Source organism: Mobula hypostoma, unplaced genomic scaffold, assembly GCF_963921235.1.
Source record: "Mobula hypostoma unplaced genomic scaffold, sMobHyp1.1 scaffold_123, whole genome shotgun sequence".
NCBI classification, from domain to species: Eukaryota; Metazoa; Chordata; class Chondrichthyes; order Myliobatiformes; family Myliobatidae; genus Mobula; species Mobula hypostoma.
Window position 1 is genome coordinate 48525 of NW_026948196.1, and position 21476 is coordinate 70000.

The window sequence follows — 21476 nt, forward strand, 5'->3', positions numbered from 1 at the left end:
GTCCCTGTCCACAGACGGACCACCGTATCCCTCTAAACCTCTCCTATCCGTGTCCCTGTCCACAGACGGACCCCCATATCCCTCTAAACCTCTCCTATCCGTGTCCCTGTCCACAGACGGACCACCGTATCCCTCTAAACCTCTGCTGTCCGTGTCCCTGTCCACAGACGGACCACCATATCCCTCTAAACCTCTCCTATCCGTGTCCCTGTCCACAGACGGACCACCGTATCCCTCGAAACCTCTCCTGTCCACGTCCCTGTCCACAGACGGACCACCCGTATCCCTCTAAACCTTCCCTATCCATGTTCCTGTCCACAGACGGACCACCGTATCCCTCTAAACCTTCCCTGCCCCTGTCGCTGTCCGAGTGTCGTTAATTTCCCCGCCTCGCCCACTTCCCCCGGCAGCTCCTTCCACAGACGGACCACCGTATCCCTCTAAACCTTCCCTATCCGTGTCCCTGTCCACAGACGGACCACCGTATCCCTCTAAACCTTCCCTATCCGTATCCCTGTCCACAGACGGACCACCGTATCCCTCTAAACCTCTCCTGTCCGTGTCCCTGTCCACAGACGGACCACCGTATCCCTCTGAACCTCTCCTGTCCGCGTCCCTGTCCACAGACGGACCACCGTTTCCATCTGAACCTCTCCTATCCATGTTCCTGTCGACAGACGGACCACCGTATCCATCTAAACCTCTCCTGTCCGCGTCCCTATCCACAGACGGACCACCGTATCCCTCTAAACCTTCCCTGTCCGTGTTCCTCTCCACAGACGGACCACCGTATCCCTCTAAACCTTTCCTGTCCGTGTCCCTGTCCACAGACGGACCACCGTATCCCTCTAAACCTCTCCTGTCCGTGTCCCTGTCCACAGACAGACCACCGTATCCCTCTAAACCTTCCCTATCCGTGTCCCTGTCCACAGACGGACCACCGTATCCCTCTAAACCTCTCCTGTCCGTGTCCCTGTCCACAGGCAGACCACCGTATCCCTCTAAACCTCTCCTGTCCGTGTCCCTGTCCACAGACGGACCACCGTATCCCTCTAAACCTCTCCTGTCCGCGTCTCTGTCCAGAGACGGACCACCGTATCCCTCTAAACCTTCCCTATCCGTGTCCCTGTCCACAGACGGACCACCGTATCCCTCTAAACCTCTCCTGTCCGCGTCCCTGTCCACAGACGGACCACCGTATCCCTCTAAACCTCTCCTCTCCGTGTCCCTGTCCACAGACGGACCACCGTATCCCTCTAAACCTCTCCTGTCCGTGTCCCTGTCCACAAACGGACCACCGTATCCCTCTAAACCTCTCCTGTCCATGTCCCTGTCCACAGACGGACCACCGTATCCCTCTAAACCTTCCCTATCCGTGTCCCTGTCCACAGACGGACCACTGTATCCCTTTGAACCTCTCCTGTCCGCGTCCCTGTCCACAGACGGACCACCGTATCCCTCTAAACCTCTCCTGTCCGCGTCCCTGTCCACAGATGGACTACCGTATCCCTCTAAACCTTCCCTATCCGTGTCCCTGTCCACAGACGACCACCGTATCCCTCTGATCCTCTCCTGTCCGCGTCCCTGTCCACAGACGGACCACCGTATCCCCCTAAACCTCTCCTGTCCGCGTCCCTGTCCACAGACGGACCACCGTATCCCTCTAAACCTCTCCTGTCTGTGTCCCTGTCCACAGACGGACCACCGTATCCCTCTAAACCTCTCCTGTCCGCGTCTCTGTCCAGAGACGGACCACCGTATCCCTCTAAACCTTCCCTATCCGTGTCCCTGTCCACAGACGGACCACCGTATCCCTCTAAACCTCTCCTATCCGTGTCCCTGTCCACAGACGGACCACCGTATCCCTCTAAACCTCTCCTGTCCGCGTCCCTGTCCACAGACGGACCACCGTATCCCTCTAAACCTTCCCTATCCGTGTCCCTGTCCACAGACGGACCACTGTATCCCTCCAAACCTCTCCTATCCGTGTCCCCTGTCCACAGACGGACCACCGTATCCCTCTAAACCTCTCCTATCCATGTCCCTGTCCACAGACAGACCACCGTATCCCTCTAAACCTTCCCTATCCGTGTCCCTGTCCACAGACGGACCACCGTATCCCTCTGAACCTCTCCTGTCCGCGTCCCTGTCCACAGACGGACCACCGTATCCCTCTAAACCTTCCCTATCCGTGTCCCTGTCCACACACGGACCACCGTATCCCCCTAAACCTCTCCTGTCCGCGTCCCTCTCCACAGACGGACCACCGTATCCCTCTAAACCTTCCCTATCCATGTCCCTGTCCACAGAGGGACCACCGTATCCCTCTAAACCTTCCCTATCCGTGTTCCTGTCCACAGACGGACCAGCCGTATCCCTCTAAACCTTTCCTTTCCGTGTTCCTCTCCACAGACGGACCACCGTATCCCTCTAAACCTCTCCTGTCCGTGTCCCTGTCTACAGACGGACCACCGTATCCCTCTAAACCTCCCCTGTCCGCGTCCCTGTCCACAGACGGACCACCGTATCCCTCTAAACCTCTCCTGTCCGCGTCCCTGTCCACAGACGGACCACCGTATCCCTCTAAACCTGTCCTATCCGTGTCCCTGTCCACAGACGGACCACCGTATCCCTCTAAACCTCTCCTGTCCGCGTCCCTGTCCACAGACGGACCACCGTATCCCCCTAAACCTCTCCTGTCCGCGTCACTCTCCACAGACGGACCACCGTATCCCTCTAAACCTTCCCTATCCATGTCCCTGTCCACAGACGGACCACCGTATCCCTCTAAACCTCTCCTGTCCGCGTCCCTGTCCACAGACGGACCACCGTATCCCTCTAAACCTTCCCTATCCGTGTTCCTGTCCACAGACGGACCAGCCGTATCCCTCTAAACCTCTCCTGTCCGTGTCCCTGTCCACAGACGGACCACCGTATCCCTCTAAACCTCTCCTGTCCGCGTCCCTGTCCACAGACGGACCACCGTATCCCTCTAAACCTTCCGTATCCGTGTTCCTGTCCACAGACGGACCACCCGTATCCCTCTAAACCTTTCCTGTCCGTATTCCTCTCCACAGACGGACCACTGTATCCCTCTAAACCTCTCCTGTCCGCGTCCCTGTCCACAGACGGACCACCGTATCCCTCTAAACCTCTCCTGTCCGCGTCCCTGTCCACAGACGGACCACCGTATCCCTCTAAACCTCTCCTGTCCGTGTCCCTGTCTACAGACGGACCACCGTATCCCTCTAAACCTCTCCTGTCCGCGTCCCTGTCCACAGACGGACCACCGTATCCCTCTAAACCTTCCCTGTCCACAGACGGACCACCGTATCCCTCTAAACCTTTCCTGTCCGTGTTCCTCTCCACAGACGGACCACCGTATCCCTCTAAACCTCTCCTGTCCGCGTCCCTGTCCACAGACGTACCACCGTATCCCTCTAAACCTTCCCTGTCCACAGACGGACCACCGTATCCCTCTAAACCTCTCCTATCCATGTCCCTCTCCACAGACGGACCACCGTATCCCTCTGAACCTCTCCTATCCGTGTTCCTGTCCACAGACGGACCACAGTATCCCTCTGAACCTCTCCTGTCCGCGTCCCTGTCCACAGACGGACCACCGTATCCCTCTAAACCTTTTCTCTCCGTGTCCCTGTCCACAGACGGACCACCGTATCCCTCTAAACCTTCTCTGTCCGCGTCCCTGTCCACAGACGGACCACCGTATCGCTCTAAACCTCTCCTATCCGTGTCCCTCTCCACAGACGGACCACCGTATCCCTCTAAACCTCTCCTGTCCGTGTCCCTGTCCACAGACGGACCACCGTATCCCTCTAAACCTTTCCTGTCCGTGTTCCTCTCCACAGACGGACCACCGTATCCCTCTAAACCTCTCCTATCCGTGTCCCTCTCCACAGACGGACCACCGTATCCCTCTAAACCTTCCTTATCTGTGTCCCTGTCCACAGACGGACCACCGTATCCCTCTGAACCTCTCCTATCCGTGTCCCTGTCCACTGACGGACCACCGTATCCCTCTGAACCTCTCCTGTCCGCGTCTCTGTCCACAGACGGACCACCGTATCCCTCTAAACCTTCCCTATCTGTGTTCCTGTCCACAGACGGACCACCGTATACCTCCAAACCTCTCCTGTCCGCGTCCCTGTCCACAGACGGACCACCGTATCCCTCTAAACCTCTCCTATCCGTGTCCCTGTCCACAGACGGACCACCGTATCCCTCTAAACCTCTCCTGTCCGCGTCCCTGTCCACAGACGGACCACCGTATCCCTCTAAACCTCTCCTGTCCGCGTCCCTGTCCACAGACGGACCACCGTATCCCTCCAAACCTTCCCTATCCGCGTCCCTGTCCACAGACGGACCACCGTATCCCTCTAAACCTCTCCTGTCCGCGTCCCTGTCCACAGACGGACCACCGTTTCCATCTGAACCTCTCCTATCCATGTTCCTGTCCACAGACGGACCACCGTATCCATCTAAACCTCTCCTATCCATGTTCCTGTCCACAGATGGACCACCGTATCCCTCCAAACCTTCCCTATCCGCGTCCCGGTCCACAGACGGACCACCGTAACCCTCTAAACCTCTCCTATCCGTGTCCCTGTCCACAGACGGACCACCGTATCCATCTAAACCTCTCCTATCCATGTTCCTGTCCACAGACGGACCACCGTATCCATCTAAACCTCTCCTATCCGTGTCCCTCTCCACAGACGTACCACCGTATCCCTCTAAACCTCTCCTGTCCGTGTCCCTGTCCACAGACGGACCACCGTATCCCTCTAAACCTTCCCTATCCGTGTCCCTGTCCACAGACGGACCACCGTATCCCTCTAAACCTCTCCTGTCCGTGTCCCTGTCCACAGACGGACCACCGTATCCCTCTAAACCTCTCCTATCCGTGTCCCTGTCCACAGACGGACCACCGTATCCCTCTAAACCTTCCCTGTCCGTGTTCCTGTCCACAGACGGACCACCGTATCCCTCTAAACCTTCTCTGACCGCGTCCCTGTCCACAGACGGACCACCGTATCCCTCTAAACCTCTCCTGTCCGTGTCCCTGTCCACAGACGGACCCCCGTATCCCTCTAAACCTTCTCTGTCCGCGTCCCTGTCCACAGACGGACCACCGTATCCCTCTAACACTTTCCTGTCCGTGTCCCTATCCACAGACGGACCACCGTATGCCTCTAAACCTCTCCTATCGGCGTCCCTGTCCACAGACGGACCGCCGTATCCCTCTAAACCTCTCCTGTCCGCGTCCCTGTCCACAGACGGACCGCCGTATCCCTCTAAACCTCTCCTGTCCGCGTCCCTGTCCACAGACGGACCGCCGTATCCCTCTAAACCTCTCCTGTCCGCGTCCCTGTCCACAGACGGACCGCCGTATCCCTCTAAACCTCTCCTGTCCGCGTCCCTGTCCACAGACGGACCGCCGTATCCCTCTAAACCTCTCCTGTCCGCGTCCCTGTCCACAGACGGACCGCCGTATCCCTCTAAACCTCTCCTGTCAGTGTCCCTGTCCACAGACGGACCGCCGTATCCCTCTAAACCTCTCCTATCCGTGTCCCTCTCCACAGACGGACCACCGTATCCCTCTAAACCTCTCCTGTCCGCATCCCTGTCCACAGACGGACCACCGTATCCCTCTAAACCTCACCTGTCTGTGTCCCTGTCCACAGACGGACCACCGTATCCCTCTAAACCTTCCCTATCTGTGTCCCTGTCCACAGACGGACCACCGTATCACTCTAAACCTTCTCTGTCCGCGTCCCTGTCCACAGACGGACCACCGTATCCCTCTAAACCTCTCCTGTCCGTGTCCCTGTCCACAGACGGACCACCGTATCCCTCTAAACCGTCCCTATCCGTGTTCCTGTCCACAGACGGACCACCGTATCCCTCTAAACCTCTCCTGTCCACAGACGGACCACCGTATCCCTCTGAACCTCTCCACTCCGTGTCCCTGTCCACAGACGGACCACCGTATCCCTCTAAACCTCTACTGTCCGAGTCCCTGTCCACAGACGGACCACCGTATCCCTCTAAACCTCTCCTGTGCATGTCCCTGTCCACAGACGGACCACCGTATCCCTCTAAACCTCTCCTATCCGTGTCCCTGTCCACAGACGGACCACCGTATCCCTCTAAACCTCTCCTGTCCGTGTCCCTGTCCACAGACGGACCACCGTATCCCTCTAAACCTCTCCTATCCGCGTCCCTGTCCACAGACGGACCACCGTATCCCTCTAAACCTCTCCTGTCCGCGTCCCTGTCCACAGACGGACCACCGTATCCCTCTAAACCTTCCCTATCCGTGTCCCTGTCCACAGACGGACCACTGTATCCCTCCAAACCTCTCCTATCCGTGTCCCCTGTCCACAGACGGACCACCGTATCCCTCTAAACCTCTCCTATCCATGTCCCTGTCCACAGACAGACCACCGTATCCCTCTAAACCTTCCCTATCCGTGTCCCTGTCCACAGACGGACCACCGTATCCCTCTGAACCTCTCCTGTCCGCGTCCCTGTCCACAGACGGACCACCGTATCCCTCTAAACCTTCCCTATCCATGTCCCTGTCCACAGACGGACCACCGTATCCCTCTAAACCTCTCCTGTCCGCGTCCCTGTCCACAGACGGACCACCGTATCCCTCTAAACCTCTCCTGACCGTGTTCCTCTCCATAGACGGACCACCGTATCCCTCTAAACCTCTCCTATCCGTGTCCCTGTCCACAGACGGACCCCCGTATCCCTCTAAACCTTCCCTATCCGTGTCCCTGTCCACAGACGGACCACCGTATCCCTCTAAACCTCTCCTGTCCGCATCCCTGTCCACAGACGGACCACCGTATCCCTCTAAACCTCTCCTGTCCGCATCCCTGTCCACAGACGGACCACCGTATCCCTCTAAACCTCTCCTGTCCGCATCCCTGTCCACAGACGGACCACCCGTATCCCTCTAAACCTCTCCTATCCGTGTTCCTGTCCACAGACGGACCACCGTATCCCTCTAAACCTCTCCTATCCGTGTCCCTGTCCACAGACGGACAACCGTATCCCTCTAAACCTCTCCTGTCCGTGTCCCTGTCCACAGACGGACCGCCGTATCCCTCTGAACCTCTCCGGTCCGCGTCCCTGTCCACAGACGGACCACCGTATCCCTCTAAATCTCCCCTGTCCGTGTCCCTGTCCACAGACGGACCACCGTATCCCTCTAAACCTCTCCTATCCGAGTCCCTGTCCACAGACGGACCACCGTATCCCTCTAAATCTCCCCTGTCCGTGTCCCTGTCCACAGACGGACCACCGTATCCCTCTAAACCTCTCCTGTCCGCGTCCCTGTCCACAGACGGACCACCGTATCCCTCTAAACCTCTCCTGTCCCCGTCCCTATCCACAGACGGGCCACCGTATCCCTCTAAACCTTCCCTATCCATGTCCCTGTCCACAGACGGACCACCGTATCCCTCTAAACCTCTCCTGTCCGTGTCCCTGTCCACAGACGGACCACCGTATCCCTCTAAACCTTCTCTGTCCGCGTCACTGTCCACAGACGGACCACCGTATCCCTCTAAACCTCTCCTGTCCGTGTCCCTGTCCACAGACGGACCACCGTATCCCTCTAAACCTTCCCTATCCGTGTCCCTGTGCACAGACGGACCACCGTATCCCTCTAAACCTCTCCTGTCCACAGACGGACCACCGTATCCCTCTAAACCTCTCCTATCCGTGTCCCTCTCCACAGACGGACCACCGTATCCCTCTGAACCTCTCCTATCCGTGTCCCTGTCCACAGACAGACCACCGTATCCATCTGAACCTCTCCTATCCGTGTTCCTGTCCACAGACGGACCACCGTATCCCTCTAAACCTCTACTCTCCGCGTCCCTGTCCACAGACGGACCACCGTATCCCTCTAAACCTCTCCTGTCCGTGTCCCTGTCCACAGACGGACCACCGTATCCCTCTAAACCTCTCCTATCCGTGTCCCTGTCCACAGACGGACCACCATATCCCTCTAAACCTCTCCTGTCCGTGTCCCTGTCCACAGACGGACCACCGTATCCCTCTAAACCTCTCCTGTCCGTGTCCCTGTCCACAGACGGACCACCATATCCCTCTAAACCTCTCCTATCCGTGTCCCTGTCCACAGACGGACCACCGTATCCCTCGAAACCTCTCCTGTCCACGTCCCTGTCCACGGACAGACCACCCGTATCCCTCTAAACCTTCCCTATCCATGTTCCTGTCCACAGACGGACCACCGTATCCCTCTAAACCTTCCCTGCCCCTGTCCCTGTCCGAGTGTCGTTAATTTCCCCGCCTCGCCCACTTCCCCCGGCAGCTCCTTCCACAAACGGACCACCCGTATCCCTCTAAACCTTCCCTATCCATGTCCCTGTCCACAGACGGACCACCGTATCCCTCTAAACCTTCCCTATCCGTGTCCCTGTCCACAGACGGACCACCGTATCCCTCTAAACCTTCCCTATCCGTATCCCTGTCCACAGACGGACCACCGTATCCCTCTAAACCTCTCCTGTCCGTGTCCCTGTCCACAGACGGACCGCCGTATCCCTCTAAACCTCTCCTGTCCGCGTCCCTGTCCACAGACGGACCGCCGTATCCCTCTAAACCTCTCCTGTCCGCGTCCCTGTCCACAGACGGACCGCCGTATCCCTCTAAACCTCTCCTGTCCGCGTCCCTGTCCACAGACGGACCGCCGTATCCCTCTAAACCTCTCCTGTCCGCGTCCCTGTCCACAGACGGACCGCCGTATCCCTCTAAACCTCTGCTGTCCGCGTCCCTGTCCACAGACGGACCGCCGTATCCCTCTAAAACTCTCCTGTCCGCGTCCCTGTCCACAGACGGACCGCCGTATCCCTCTAAACCTCTCCTGTCCGCGTCCCTGTCCACAGACGGACCGCCGTATCCCTCTAAACCTCTCCTGTCCGCGTCCCTGTCCACAGACGGACCGCCGTATCCCTCTAAACCTCTCCTGTCCGCGTCCCTGTCCACAGACGTACCGCCGTATCCCTCTAAACCTCTCCTGTCCGCGTCCCTGTCCACAGACGTACCGCCGTATCCCTCTCAACCTCTCCTGTCCGCGTCCCTGTCCACAGACGTACCGCCGTATCCCTCTAAACCTCTCCTGTCCGCGTCCCTGTCCACAGACGGACCGCCGTATCCCTCTAAACCTCTCCTGTCCGCGTCCCTGTCCACAGACGGACCGCCGTATCCCTCTAAACCTCTCCTGTCCGCGTCCCTGTCCACAGACGGACCGCCGTATCCCTCTAAACCTCTCCTGTCCGCGTCCCTGTCCACAGACGGACCGCCGTATCCCTCTAAACCTCTCCTGTCCGCGTCCCTGTCCACAGACGGACCGCCGTATCCCTCTAAACCTCTCCTGTCCGCGTCCCTGTCCACAGACGGACCGCCGTATCCCTCTAAACCTCTCCTGTCCGCGTCCCTGTCCACAGACGTACCGCCGTATCCCTCTAAACCTCTCCTGTCCGCGTCCCTGTCCACAGACGTACCGCCGTATCCCTCTAAACCTCTCCTGTCCGCGTCCCTGTCCACAGACGTACCGCCGTATCCCTCTAAACCTCTCCTGTCCGCGTCCCTGTCCACAGACGGACCGCCGTATCCCTCTAAACCTCTCCTGTCCGCGTCCCTGTCCACAGATGGACCGCCGTATCCCTCTAAACCTCTCCTGTCCACGTCCCTGTGCACAGACGGAACACCGTATCCCTCTAAACCTCTCCTGTCCGTGTCCCTGTCCACAGACGTACCACCGTATCCCTCTAAACCTCTCCTGTCCGCGTCCCTGTCCACAGACGGACCACCGTATCCCTCTAAACCTCTCCTGTCCGCGTCCCTGTCCACAGACGGACCACCGTATCCCTCTAAACCTTTTCTCTCCGTGTCCCTGTCCACAGACGGACCACCGTATCCCTCTAAACCTCTCCTGTCCGCGTCCCTGTCCACAGACGGACCACCGTATCCCTCTAAACCTTCACTGTCCATGTTCCTCTCCACAGACGGACCACCGTATCCCTCTAAACCTTTCCTGTCCGTGTCCCTGTCCACAGACGGACCACCGTATCCCTCTAAACCTTCCCTATCCGTGTCCCTGTCCACAGACGGACCACCGTATCCCTCTGAACCTCTCCTATCCGTGTCCCTGTCCACAGGCAGACCACCGTATCCCTCTAAACCTCTCCTGTCCGTGTCCCTGTCCACAGACGGACCACCGTATCCCTCTAAACCTCTCCTGTCCGCGTCTCTGTCCACAGACGGACCACCGTATCCCTCTAAACCTCTCCTCTCCGTGTCCCTGTCCACAGACGGACCACCGTATCCCTCTAAACCTCTCCTGTCCGTGTCCCTGTCCACAAACGGACCACCATATCCCTCTAAACCTCTCCTGTCCATGTCCCTGTCCACAGACGGACCACCGTATCCCTCTAAACCTTCCCTATCCGCGTCCCTGTCCACAGACGGACCACCGTATCCCTCTAAACCTCTCCTGTCCGCGTCCCTGTCCACAGATGGACTACCGTATCCCTCTAAACCTTCCCTATCCGTGTCCCTGTCCACAGACGGACCACCGTATCCCTCTGAACCTCTCCTGTCCGCGTCCCTGTCCACAGACGGACCACCGTATCCCCCTAAACCTCTCCTGTCAGCGTCCCTGTCCACAGACGGACCACCGTATCCCTCTAAACCTCTCCTGTCCGTGTCTCTGTCCACAGACGGACCACCGTATCCCTCTAAACCTCTCCTGTCCGCGTCTCTGTCCAGAGACGGACCACCGTATCCCTCTAAACCTTCCCTATCCGTGTCCCTGTCCACAGACGGACCACCGTATCCCTCTAAACCTCTCCTATCCGTGTCCCTGTCCACAGACGGACCACCGTATCCCTCTAAACCTCTCCTGTCCGCGTCCCTGTCCACAGACGGACCACCGTATCCCTCTAAACCTTCCCTATCCGTGTCCCTGTCCACAGACGGACCACTGTATCCCTCCAAACCTCTCCTATCCGTGTCCCCTGTCCACAGACGGACCACCGTATCCCTCTAAACCTCTCCTATCCATGTCCCTGTCCACAGACAGACCACCGTATCCCTCTAAACCTTCCCTATCCGTGTCCCTGTCCACAGACGGACCACCGTATCCCTCTAAACCTCTCCTGTCCGCGTCCCTGTCCACAGACGGACCACCGTATCCCTCTAAACCTCTCCTGTCTTCGTCCCTGTCCACAGACGGACCACCGTATCCCTCTAAACCTGTCCTATCCGTGTCCCTGTCCACAGACGGACCACCGTATCCCTCTAAACCTCTCCTGTCCGCGTCCCTGTCCACAGACGGACCACCGTATCCCCCTAAACCTCTCCTGTCCGCGTCCCTCTCCACAGACGGACCACCGTATCCCTCTAAACCTTCCCTATCCATGTCCCTGTCCACAGACGGACCACCGTATCCCTCTAAACCTCTCCTGTCCGCGTCCCTGTCCACAGACGGACCACCGTATCCCTCTAAACCTTCCCTATCCGTGTTCCTGTCCACAGACGGACCAGCCGTATCCCTCTAAACCTCTCCTGTCCGTGTCCCTGTCCACAGACGGACCACCGTATCCCTCTAAACCTCTCCTGTCCGCGTCCCTGTCCACAGACGTACCACCGTATCCCTCTAAACCTTCCCTATCCGTGTTCCTGTCCACAGACGGACCACCCGTATCCCTCTAAACCTTTCCTTTCCGTGTTCCTCTCCACAGACGGACCACTGTATCCCTCTAAACCTCTCCTGTCCACGTCCCTGTCCACAGACGGACCACCGTATCCCTCTAAACCTCTCCTGTCCGCGTCCCTGTCCACAGACGGACCACCGTATCCCTCTAAACCTCTCCTGTCCGCGTCCCTGTCCACAGACGGACCACCGTATCCCTCTAAACCTCTCCTGTCCGTGTCCCTGTTTACAGACGGACCACCGTATCCCTCTAAACCTCTCCTGTCCGCGTCCCTGTCCACAGACGGACCACCGTATCCCTCTAAACCTTCCCTGTCCACAGACGGACCACCGTATCCCTCTAAACCTTTCCTGTCCGTGTTCCTCTCCACAGACGGACCACCGTATCCCTCTAAACCTCTCCTGTCCGCGTCCCTGTCCACAGACGGACCACCGTATCCCTCTAAACCTTCCCTGTCCACAGACGGACCACCGTATCCCTCTAAACCTCTCCTATCCGTGTCCCTGTCCACAGACGGACCACCGTATCCCTCTAAACCTTTCCTGTCCGTGTTCCTCTCCACAGACGGACCACCGTATCCCTCTAAACCTCTCCTGTCCGTGTCCCTGTCCACAGACGGACCACCGTATCCCTCTAAACCTCTCCTATCCGTGTCCCTGTCCACAGATGGACCACCGTATCCCTCTAAACCTCTCCTGTCCGTGTTCCTCTCCACAGACGGACCACCGTATCCCTCTAAACCTTTCCTGTCCGTGTTCCTCTCCACAGACGGACCACCGTATCCCTCCAAACCTCTCCTGTCCGTGTCCCTGTCCACAGACGGACCACCGTATCCCTCTAAACCTCTCCTATCCGTGTCCCTGTCCACAGACGGACCACCGTATCCCTCTAAACCTCTCCTGTCCGTGTCCCTGTCCACTGACGGACCACCGTATCCCTCTAAACCTCTCCTGTCCGTGTCCCCGTCCACAGACGGACCACCGTATCCCTCTAAACCTCTCCTGTCCGCGTCCCTGTCCACAGACGGACCACCGTATCCCTCTAAACCTCTCCTATCCGTGTCCCTGTCCACAGACGGACCACCGTATCCCTCTAAACCTTCTCTGTCCGTGTTCCTGTCCACAGACGGACCACCGTATCCCTCTAAACCTCTCCTGTCCGCGTCCCTGTCCACAGACGGACCACCGTATCCCTCTAAACCTCTCCTGTCCGTGTCCCTGTCCACTGACGGACCACCGTATCCCTCTAAACCTCTCCTGTCCGCGTCCCTGTCCACAGACGGACCACCGTATCCCTCTAAACCTTCTCTGTCCGTGTTCCTGTCCACAGACGGACCACCGTATCCCTCTAAACCTCTCCTGTCCGCGTCACTGTCCACAGACGGACCACCGTATCCCTCCAAACCTTCCCTATCCATGTTCCTGTCCACAGACGGACCACCGTATCCATCTAAACCTCTCCTATCCATGTTCCTGTCCACAGATGGACCACCGTATCCCTCCAAACCTTCCCTATCCGCGTCCCGGTCCACAGACGGACCACCGTAACCCTCTAAACCTCTCCTATCCGTGTCCCTGTCCACAGACGGACCACCGTATCCATCTAAACCTCTCCTATCCAGGTTCCTGTCCACAGACGGACCACCGTATCCATCTAAACCTCTCCTATCCGTGTCCCTCTCCACAGACGTACCACCGTATCCCTCTAAACCTCTCCTGTCCGTGTCCCTGTCCACAGACGGACCACCGTATCCCTCTAAACCTTCCCTATCCGTGTCCCTGTCCACAGACGGTCCACCGTATCCCTCTAAACCTCTCCTGTCCGTGTCCCTGTCCACAGACGGACCACCGTATCCCTCTAAACCTCTCCTATCCGTGTCCCTGTCCACAGACGGACCACCGTATCCCTCCAAACCTTCCCTGTCCGTGTTCCTGTCCACAGACGGACCACCGTATCCCTCTAAACCTTCTCTGACCGCGTCCCTGTCCACAGACGGACCACCGTATCCCTCTAAACCTCTCCTGTCCGTGTCCCTGTCCACAGACGGACCCCCGTATCCCTCTAAACCTTCTCTGTCCGCGTCCCTGTCCACAGACGGACCACCGTATCCCTCTAAACCTCTCCTGTCCGTGTCCCTGTCCACAGACGGACCACCGTATCCCTCTAAACCTCTCCTATCCGTGTCCCTCTTCACAGACGGACCACCGTATCCCTCTAAACCTCTCCTGTCCGTGTCCCTGTCCACAGACGGACCACCGTATCCCTCTAAACCTACCCTGTCCGTGTTCCTCTCCACAGACGGACCACCGTATCCCTCTAACACTTTCCTGTCCGTGTCCCTATCCACAGACGGACCACCGTATCCCTCTAAACCTCTCCTATCCGTGTCCCTGTCCACAGAGGGACCACCGTATCCCTCTAAACCTCTCCTGTCCGTGTCCCTGTCCACAGACGGACCACCGTATCCCTCTAAACCTCTCCTGTCCGTGTCCCTGTCCACAGACGGACCACCGTATCCCTCTAAACCTCTCCTATCCGTGTCCCTGTCCACAGACAGACCACCGTATCCCTCTAAACCTCTCCTGTCCGTGTCCCTGTCCACAGACGGACCACCGTATCCCTCTAAACCTCTCCTGTCCATGTTCCTGCCCACAGACGGACCACCGTATCCCTCTAAACCTCTACTATCCGCGTCCCTGTCCACAGACGGACCACCGTTTGCCTCTAAACCTTCTCTGTCCGTGTCCCTGTCCACAGACGGACCACCGTATCCCTCTAAACCTTCTCTGTCCGCGTCCCTGTCCACAGACGGACCACCGTATCCATCTAAACCTCTCCTGTCCGTGTCCCTGTCCACAGACGGACCACCGTATCCCTCTAAACCTCTCCTGTCCGTGTTCCTGTCCACAGACGGACCACCGTATCCCTCTAAACCTACCCTGTCCGTGTTCCTCTCCACAGACGGACCACCGTATCCCTCTGACACTTTCCTGTCCGTGTCCCTATCCACAGACGGACCACCGTATCCCTCTAAACCTCTCCTATCCGTGTCCCTGTCCACAGAGGGACCACCGTATCCCTCTAAACCTTCCCTGTCCATGTTCCTGCCCACAGACGGACCACCGTATCCCTCTAAACCTCTACTATCCGTGTCCCTGTCCACAGACGGACCACCGTTTGCCTCTAAACCTTCTCTGTCCGTGTCCCTGTCCACAGACGGACCACCGTATCCCTCTAAACCTTCTCTGTCCGCATCCCTGTCCACAGACGGACCACCGTATCCCTCTAAACCTCTCCTGTCCGTGTCCCTGTCCACAGACGGACCACCGTATCCCTCTAAACATCCACTCTATCTGTGTCCTCTGGTCCGAGACTCCCCCACTACAGGAAACATCCTCTCCACATCCACTCTATCTGTGTCCTCTGGTCCTAGACTCCCCCCACTACAGGAAACATCCTCTCCAAATCCACTCTATCTGTGTTCTCTGGTCCTAGACTCCCCCACTATAGGGAAATGTCCTACCCACATCCACTCTATCTGTGTTCTCTGGTCCTAGACTCCCCCACTACAGGAAACATCCTCTCCACATCCACTCTATCTGTGTCCTCTGGTCCTAGACTCCCCCACTGCAGGAAACATCCTCTCCACATCCACTCTATCTGTGTTCTCTGGTCCTAGACTCCCCCACTACAGGAAACATCCTCTCCACACCCACACTATCTGTGCCCTCTGGTCCTAGACTCCCCACTACAGGAAACATCCTCTCCACATCCACTCTATCTGTGTTCTCTGGTCCTAGACTCCCCCACTACAGGAAACATCCTCTCCACATCTACTCTATCTGTGTCCTCTGGTCCTAGACTCCCCCACTACAGGAAACATCCTCTCCACATCTACTCTATCTGTGTCCTCTGGTCCGAGACTCCCCCACTGCAGGAAACATCCTCTCCGCATCCACTCTATCTGTGTCCTCTGGTCCTAGACTCCCCCACTGCAGGAAACATCCTCTCCACATCCACACTATCTGTGCCCTCTGGTCCGAGACTCCCCCCACTATAGGAAACACCCTCTCCACATCCACTCTATCTCTGCCCTCTAGTCCTAGACTCCCCCACTACAGGAAACATCCTCTCCACATCCACTCTATCTGTGTCCTCTGGTCCCCAGACTCCCCCACTATAGGAAACATCCTCTCCACATCCACTCTATCTGTGTCCTCTGGTCCCAGACTCCCCCACTATAGGAAACATCCTCTCCACATCCACTCTATCTGTGTCCTCTGGTCCGAGACTCCCCCACTATAGAAAACATCCTCTCCACATCCACTCTATCTGTGTCCTCTGGTCCTAGACACCCCAACTACAGGAAACATCCTCTCCACATCCACTCTATCTGTGTCCTCTGGTCCTGGACTCCCCCACTATAGTAAACATCCTCTCCACATCCACTCTATCTGTGTCCTCTGGTCCTAGACTCCCCCACTGCAGGAAAAAACCTCTCCACATCCACTCTATCTGTGTCCTCTGGTCCTGGACTCCCCCCACTACAGGAAACATCCTCTCCACATCCACTCTATCTGTGTCCTCTGGTCCTAGACTCCCCCCACTACAGGAAACATCCTCTCCAAATCCACTCTATCTGTGTCCTCTGGTCCTAGACTCCCCCACTATAGGGAAATGTCCTACCCACATCCACTCTATCTGTGTTCTCTGGTCCTAGACTCCCCCACTACAGGAAACATCCTCTCCACATCCACTCTATCTGTGTCCTCTGGTCCTAGACTCCCCCACTGCAGGAAACATCCTCTCCACATCCACTCTATCTGTGTTCTCTGGTCCTAGACTCCCCCACTACAGGAAACATCCTCTCCACACCCACACTATCTGTGCCCTCTGGTCCTAGACTCCCCACTATAGGAAACATCCTCTCCACATCCACTCTATCTGTGTTCTCTGGTCCTAGACTCCCCCACTACAGGAAACATCCTCTCCACATCTACTCTATCTGTGTCCTCTGGTCCTAGACTCCCCCACTACAAGAAACATCCTCTCCACATCTACTCTATCTGTGTCCTCTGGTCCGAGACTCCCCCACTACAGGAAACATCCTCTCCACATCCACTCTATCTGTGTCCTCTGGTCCTAGACTCCCCCACTGCAGGAAACATCCTCTCCGCATCCACTCTATCTGTGTCCTCTGGTCCTAGACTCCCCCACTGCAGGAAACATCCTCTCCACATCCACACTATCTGTGCCCTCTGGTCCGAGACTCCCCCCACTGTAGGAAACACCCTCTCCACATCCACTCTATCTCTGCCCTCTAGTCCTAGACTCCCCCACTACAGGAAACATCCTCTCCACATCCACTCTATCTGTGTCCTCTGGTCCCAGACTCCCCCACTATAGGAAACATCCTCTCCACATCCACTCTATCTGTGTCCTCTGGTCCGAGACTCCCCCACTATAGAAAACATCCTCTCCACATCCACTCTATCTGTGTCCTCTGGTCCTAGACACCCCAACTACAGGAAACATCCTCTCCACATCCACTCTATCTGTGTCCTCTGGTCCTGGACTCCCCCACTATAGTAAACATCCTCTCCACATCCACTCTATCTGTGTCCTCTGGTCCTAGACTCCCCCACTGCAGGAAAAAACCTCTCCACATCCACTCTATCTGTGTCCTCTGGTCCTGGACTCCCCCCACTACAGGAAACATCCTCTCCAAATCCACTCTATCTGTGTCCTCTGGTCCTAGACTCCCCCACTATAGGGAAATGTCCTACCCACATCCACTCTCTCTGTGTTCTCTGGTCCTAGACTCCCCCACTATAGGAAACATCCTCTCCACACCCACACTATCTGTGCCCTCTGGTCCGAGACTCCCCACTACAGGAAATATCCTCTCCACATCCACTCTATCTGTGTTCTCTGGTCCTAGACTCCCCCACTACAGGAAACATCCTCTCCACATCTACTCTATCTGTGTCCTCTGGTCCTAGACTCCCCCACTACAGGAAACATCCTCTCCACATCTACTGTATCTGTGTCCTCTGGTCCGAGACTCCCCCACTACAGGAAACATCCTCTCCACATCCACTCTACCTGTGCCCTCCGGTCCTAGACTCCCCCACTGCAGGAAACATCCTCTCCGCATCCACTCTATCTGTGTCCTCTGGTCCTGGATTCCCCCCAACTGCAGGAAACATCCTCTCCACATCCACTCTATCGGTGTCCTCTGGTCCTAGACTCCCCCCACTACAGGAAACATCCTCTCCACATCCACACTATCTGTGCCCTCTGGTCCGAGACTCCCCCCACTATAGGAAACACCCTCTCCACATCCACTCTATCTGTGCCCTCTGGTCCGAGACTCCCCCCACTATAGGAAACACCCTCTCCACATCCACTCTATCTGTGCCCTCTAGTCCTAGACTCCCCCCACTATAGGAAACACCCTCTCCACATCCACTCTATCTGTGCCCTCTAGTCCTAGACTCCCCCCACTACAGGAAACATCCTCTCCGCATCCACTCTATCTGTGTCCTCTGGTCCGATACTCACCCACTACAGGAAACATCCTCTCCACATCCACTCTATCTGTGTCCTCTGGTCCTGGACTCCCCCACTATAGGAAACACCCTCTCCGCATCCACTCTATCTGTGTCCTCTGGTCCTAGACTCCCCCACTGCAGGAAACATCCTCTCCACATCCACTCTATCTGTGTCCTCTGGTCCTAGCATCCCCCGCTACAGGAAACATCCTCTCCACATCCACTCTATCTGTGTCCTCTGGTCCTAGACACCCCCACTACAGGAAACATCCTCTCCACATCCACTCTATCTGTGTCCTCTGGTCCTAGACTCCCCCACAATAGGAAACATCCTCTCCACATCCAATCTATCTGTGTCCTCTGGTCCTAGACTCCCCCCACTTCAGGAAACATCCTCTCCACAACCCCTCTATCTGTGTCCTCTGGTCCTAGACACCCCAACTACAGGAAACATCCTCTCCACATCCACTCTATCTGTGTCCTCTGGTCCTAGACTCCCCCACTACAGGAAACATCCTCTCCACATCCACACTATCTGTGCCCTCTGGTCCGAGACTCCCCCCATTACAGGAAACATCCTCTCCACATCCACACTATCTGTGCCCTCTGGTCCTAGACTCCCCCACTACAGGAAACATCCTCTCCACATCCACTCTATCTGTGTCCTCTGGTCCTAGACTCCCCCACTATAGGAAACACCCTCTCCACATCCACTCTATCTGTGTCCTCTGGTCCTAGACTCCCCCACAATAGGAAACATCCTCTCCACATCCACTCTATCTGTGTCCTCTGGTCCTAGACACCCCAACTACAGGAAACATCCTCTCCACATCCACTCTATCTGTGTCCTCTGGTCCTAGACTCCCCCACTACAGGAAACATCCTCTCCACATCCACTCTATCTGTGTGCTCTGGTCCTAGACTCCCCCACAATAGGAAACATCCTCTCCACATCCACTCTATCTGTGTCCTCTGGTCGTAGACTCCTCCACTACAGGAAACATCCTCTCCACATCCACTCTATCTGTGTCCTCTGGTCCTAGACTCCCCCACTATAGGAAACATCCTCTCCACATCCACTCTATCTGTGTCCTCTGGTCCGAGACTCCCCCAATACAGGAAACATCCTCTCCACATCCACTCTATCTGTGTCCTCTGGTCCTAGACTCCCCCACTGCAGGAAACATCATCTCCACATCCACACTATCTGTGCCCTCTGGTCCGAGACTCCCCCCACTACAGGAAACATCCTCTCCACATCCACTCTATCTGTGTCTTCTGGTCCTAGACTCCCCCACTACAGGAAACATCCTCTCCATATCCACTCGATCTGTGTCCTCTCGTCCTAGACTCCCCACTACAGGAAACATCCTCTCCACATCCACTCTATCTGTGTCCTCTGGTCCTAGACTCCCCCACAATAGGAAACATCCTCTCCACATCCACTCTGTCTTTACCTTTCAATATTCGATAGGTTGCAATGAGATCCCTCCCTGATTCTCCTAAACTCTAGCGAGTCCAGGTTCTCATACGTTAACCCTTTCATTGCCGGGATCGTTCTCGTGACCCTCTCCAACGCCAGTGCATCCTTCCTCAGAGACGGTGGGTTGCGGGGTGGGCCCACAATCGCCCGCGATACGGTTTGGACACCCGCGGTCCCCAACCCCGTATCCTGGGAGATTCCCCCCCCCCCCCGCCGGAAGCCGGCCCAGGGCAGAAACAGGGGAGCCCCGGGGACGTTCAGAAAGAGCTCCTCCTCCGAGCCCGTCTCACCTGCCCCACTCTTCGTCCTCCTCCCCAGGTGCTGAACCTGCGGAAGACGCTGAAGACGACGGCCGGCTCAGCGGCCCAGGAGACAGAGCAGCACCTCATGGAGTCGCGGGAGCCTCCGCCCCCCGAGGACCTCCGCCAGACGGGCAAGAAGGCGTCCAAGGTGAAAGGGTGGGTGTCTCCTCCTCCCTCCGACTGCCCGGGGCCCGAAACAGGCCAACCCACCCCCCCGTTCCCGTGGCAACGGGGCCCGAAAGAGGCCAACTCCTGTTCCCGTAGTAACGAAGCCCAGAACAGGCCAACTTCCGTTCCCGTGGCAACGGGGCCCGAAACAGGCTAACTCCTGTTCCCGTAGCAATGAAGCCCAAAACAGGCCAACTCCTGTTCTCGTGGCAACGGGGAAACAGGCCAACTCCTGTTCCCATGGCAACAAGGCCCAAAACAGGCCACTCCTGTTCCCGTGGCAACGGGGAAACAGGCCAACTCCTGTTCCCGTGGCAACAAGGCCCAAAACAGGCCAACTTCCGTTCCCGTGGCAACGGGGCCCGAAACAGGCTAACTCCTGTTCCCGTAGCAATGAAGCCCAAAACAGGCCAACTCCTGTTTCCGTGGCAACGGGGAAACAGGCCAACTCCTGTTCCCGTAGCAACGAAGCCCAAAACAGGCCACCTTCTGTTCCTGTGGCAACGGGGCCCAAAACAGGCCAACTCCTGTTCCCGTGGCAACAAGGCCCAAAACAGGCCAACTCCTGTTCCCGTGGCAACAAGGCCCAAAACAGGCCAACTCCTGTTCCCGTGGTAACGGGGCCCGAAGCAGACCAACTCCTGGATGGGTTGACATGGGCGTCCTCAGTGGGCCTGCCCCTGTTGCCCACGTAATTGGGCCCTGCGGCCCTCGTGGTAACGACAGCCTGAGAGGCCTCTGCGAAATCCAAACCCGGAGGCCTGAAACTCCTGTTTCCACGGCAACAAGCCGCTCCCTGTTCCCATGGAGACAGGCCCAGTGAAGCCCCTGTTGCCGTGGTCGCCGACCTGTGCCCAGCTGGGTAGGCTGTTTCCTGTTCCCCACGGCAACAAGCCAGCACGGTCAGAACAGGCTGGCGACCGTTTCCAGGGTGACAAGACTGAAGCGGCTGCAACCCGCCTCCCGTTCCCATGGCAACGGTCCCAAATGTCTGAAGCACAGCAGGATCCCATCAACGGGTGGGGGGCCGGGGTGGAAGAGCCCCGGGAGTTGGGGGTGGAGGTAGGGAGGGAGGGAGAGGGTAGGACAGGATCCCATGATGGGGGAAGCGAGAGCCTCAGGTGGGGAGGGAAGGAGGAGGGAGAAGATAGAAGGGGGAGGGATGGAGGAGGGCAGAGAACAGGGGCGA

At 57.3% G+C, this 21476-nt stretch overlaps 1 protein-coding gene across 1 annotated transcript in view; it reads right to left on the bottom strand.

Annotated features, from left to right (window-relative positions):
- The window catches only part of LOC134341780 (spidroin-1-like), a 61201-nt gene extending 40995 nt beyond the window's left edge, over positions 1–20206 (bottom strand). The window contains exon 1 of the mRNA XM_063039702.1: positions 20149–20206. Within this exon, the coding sequence (XP_062895772.1) occupies positions 20149–20206 (58 nt within the window). The remainder of the gene's footprint in view (positions 1–20148) is intronic.
- Between the last annotated feature and the right edge of the window lie 1270 nt (positions 20207–21476).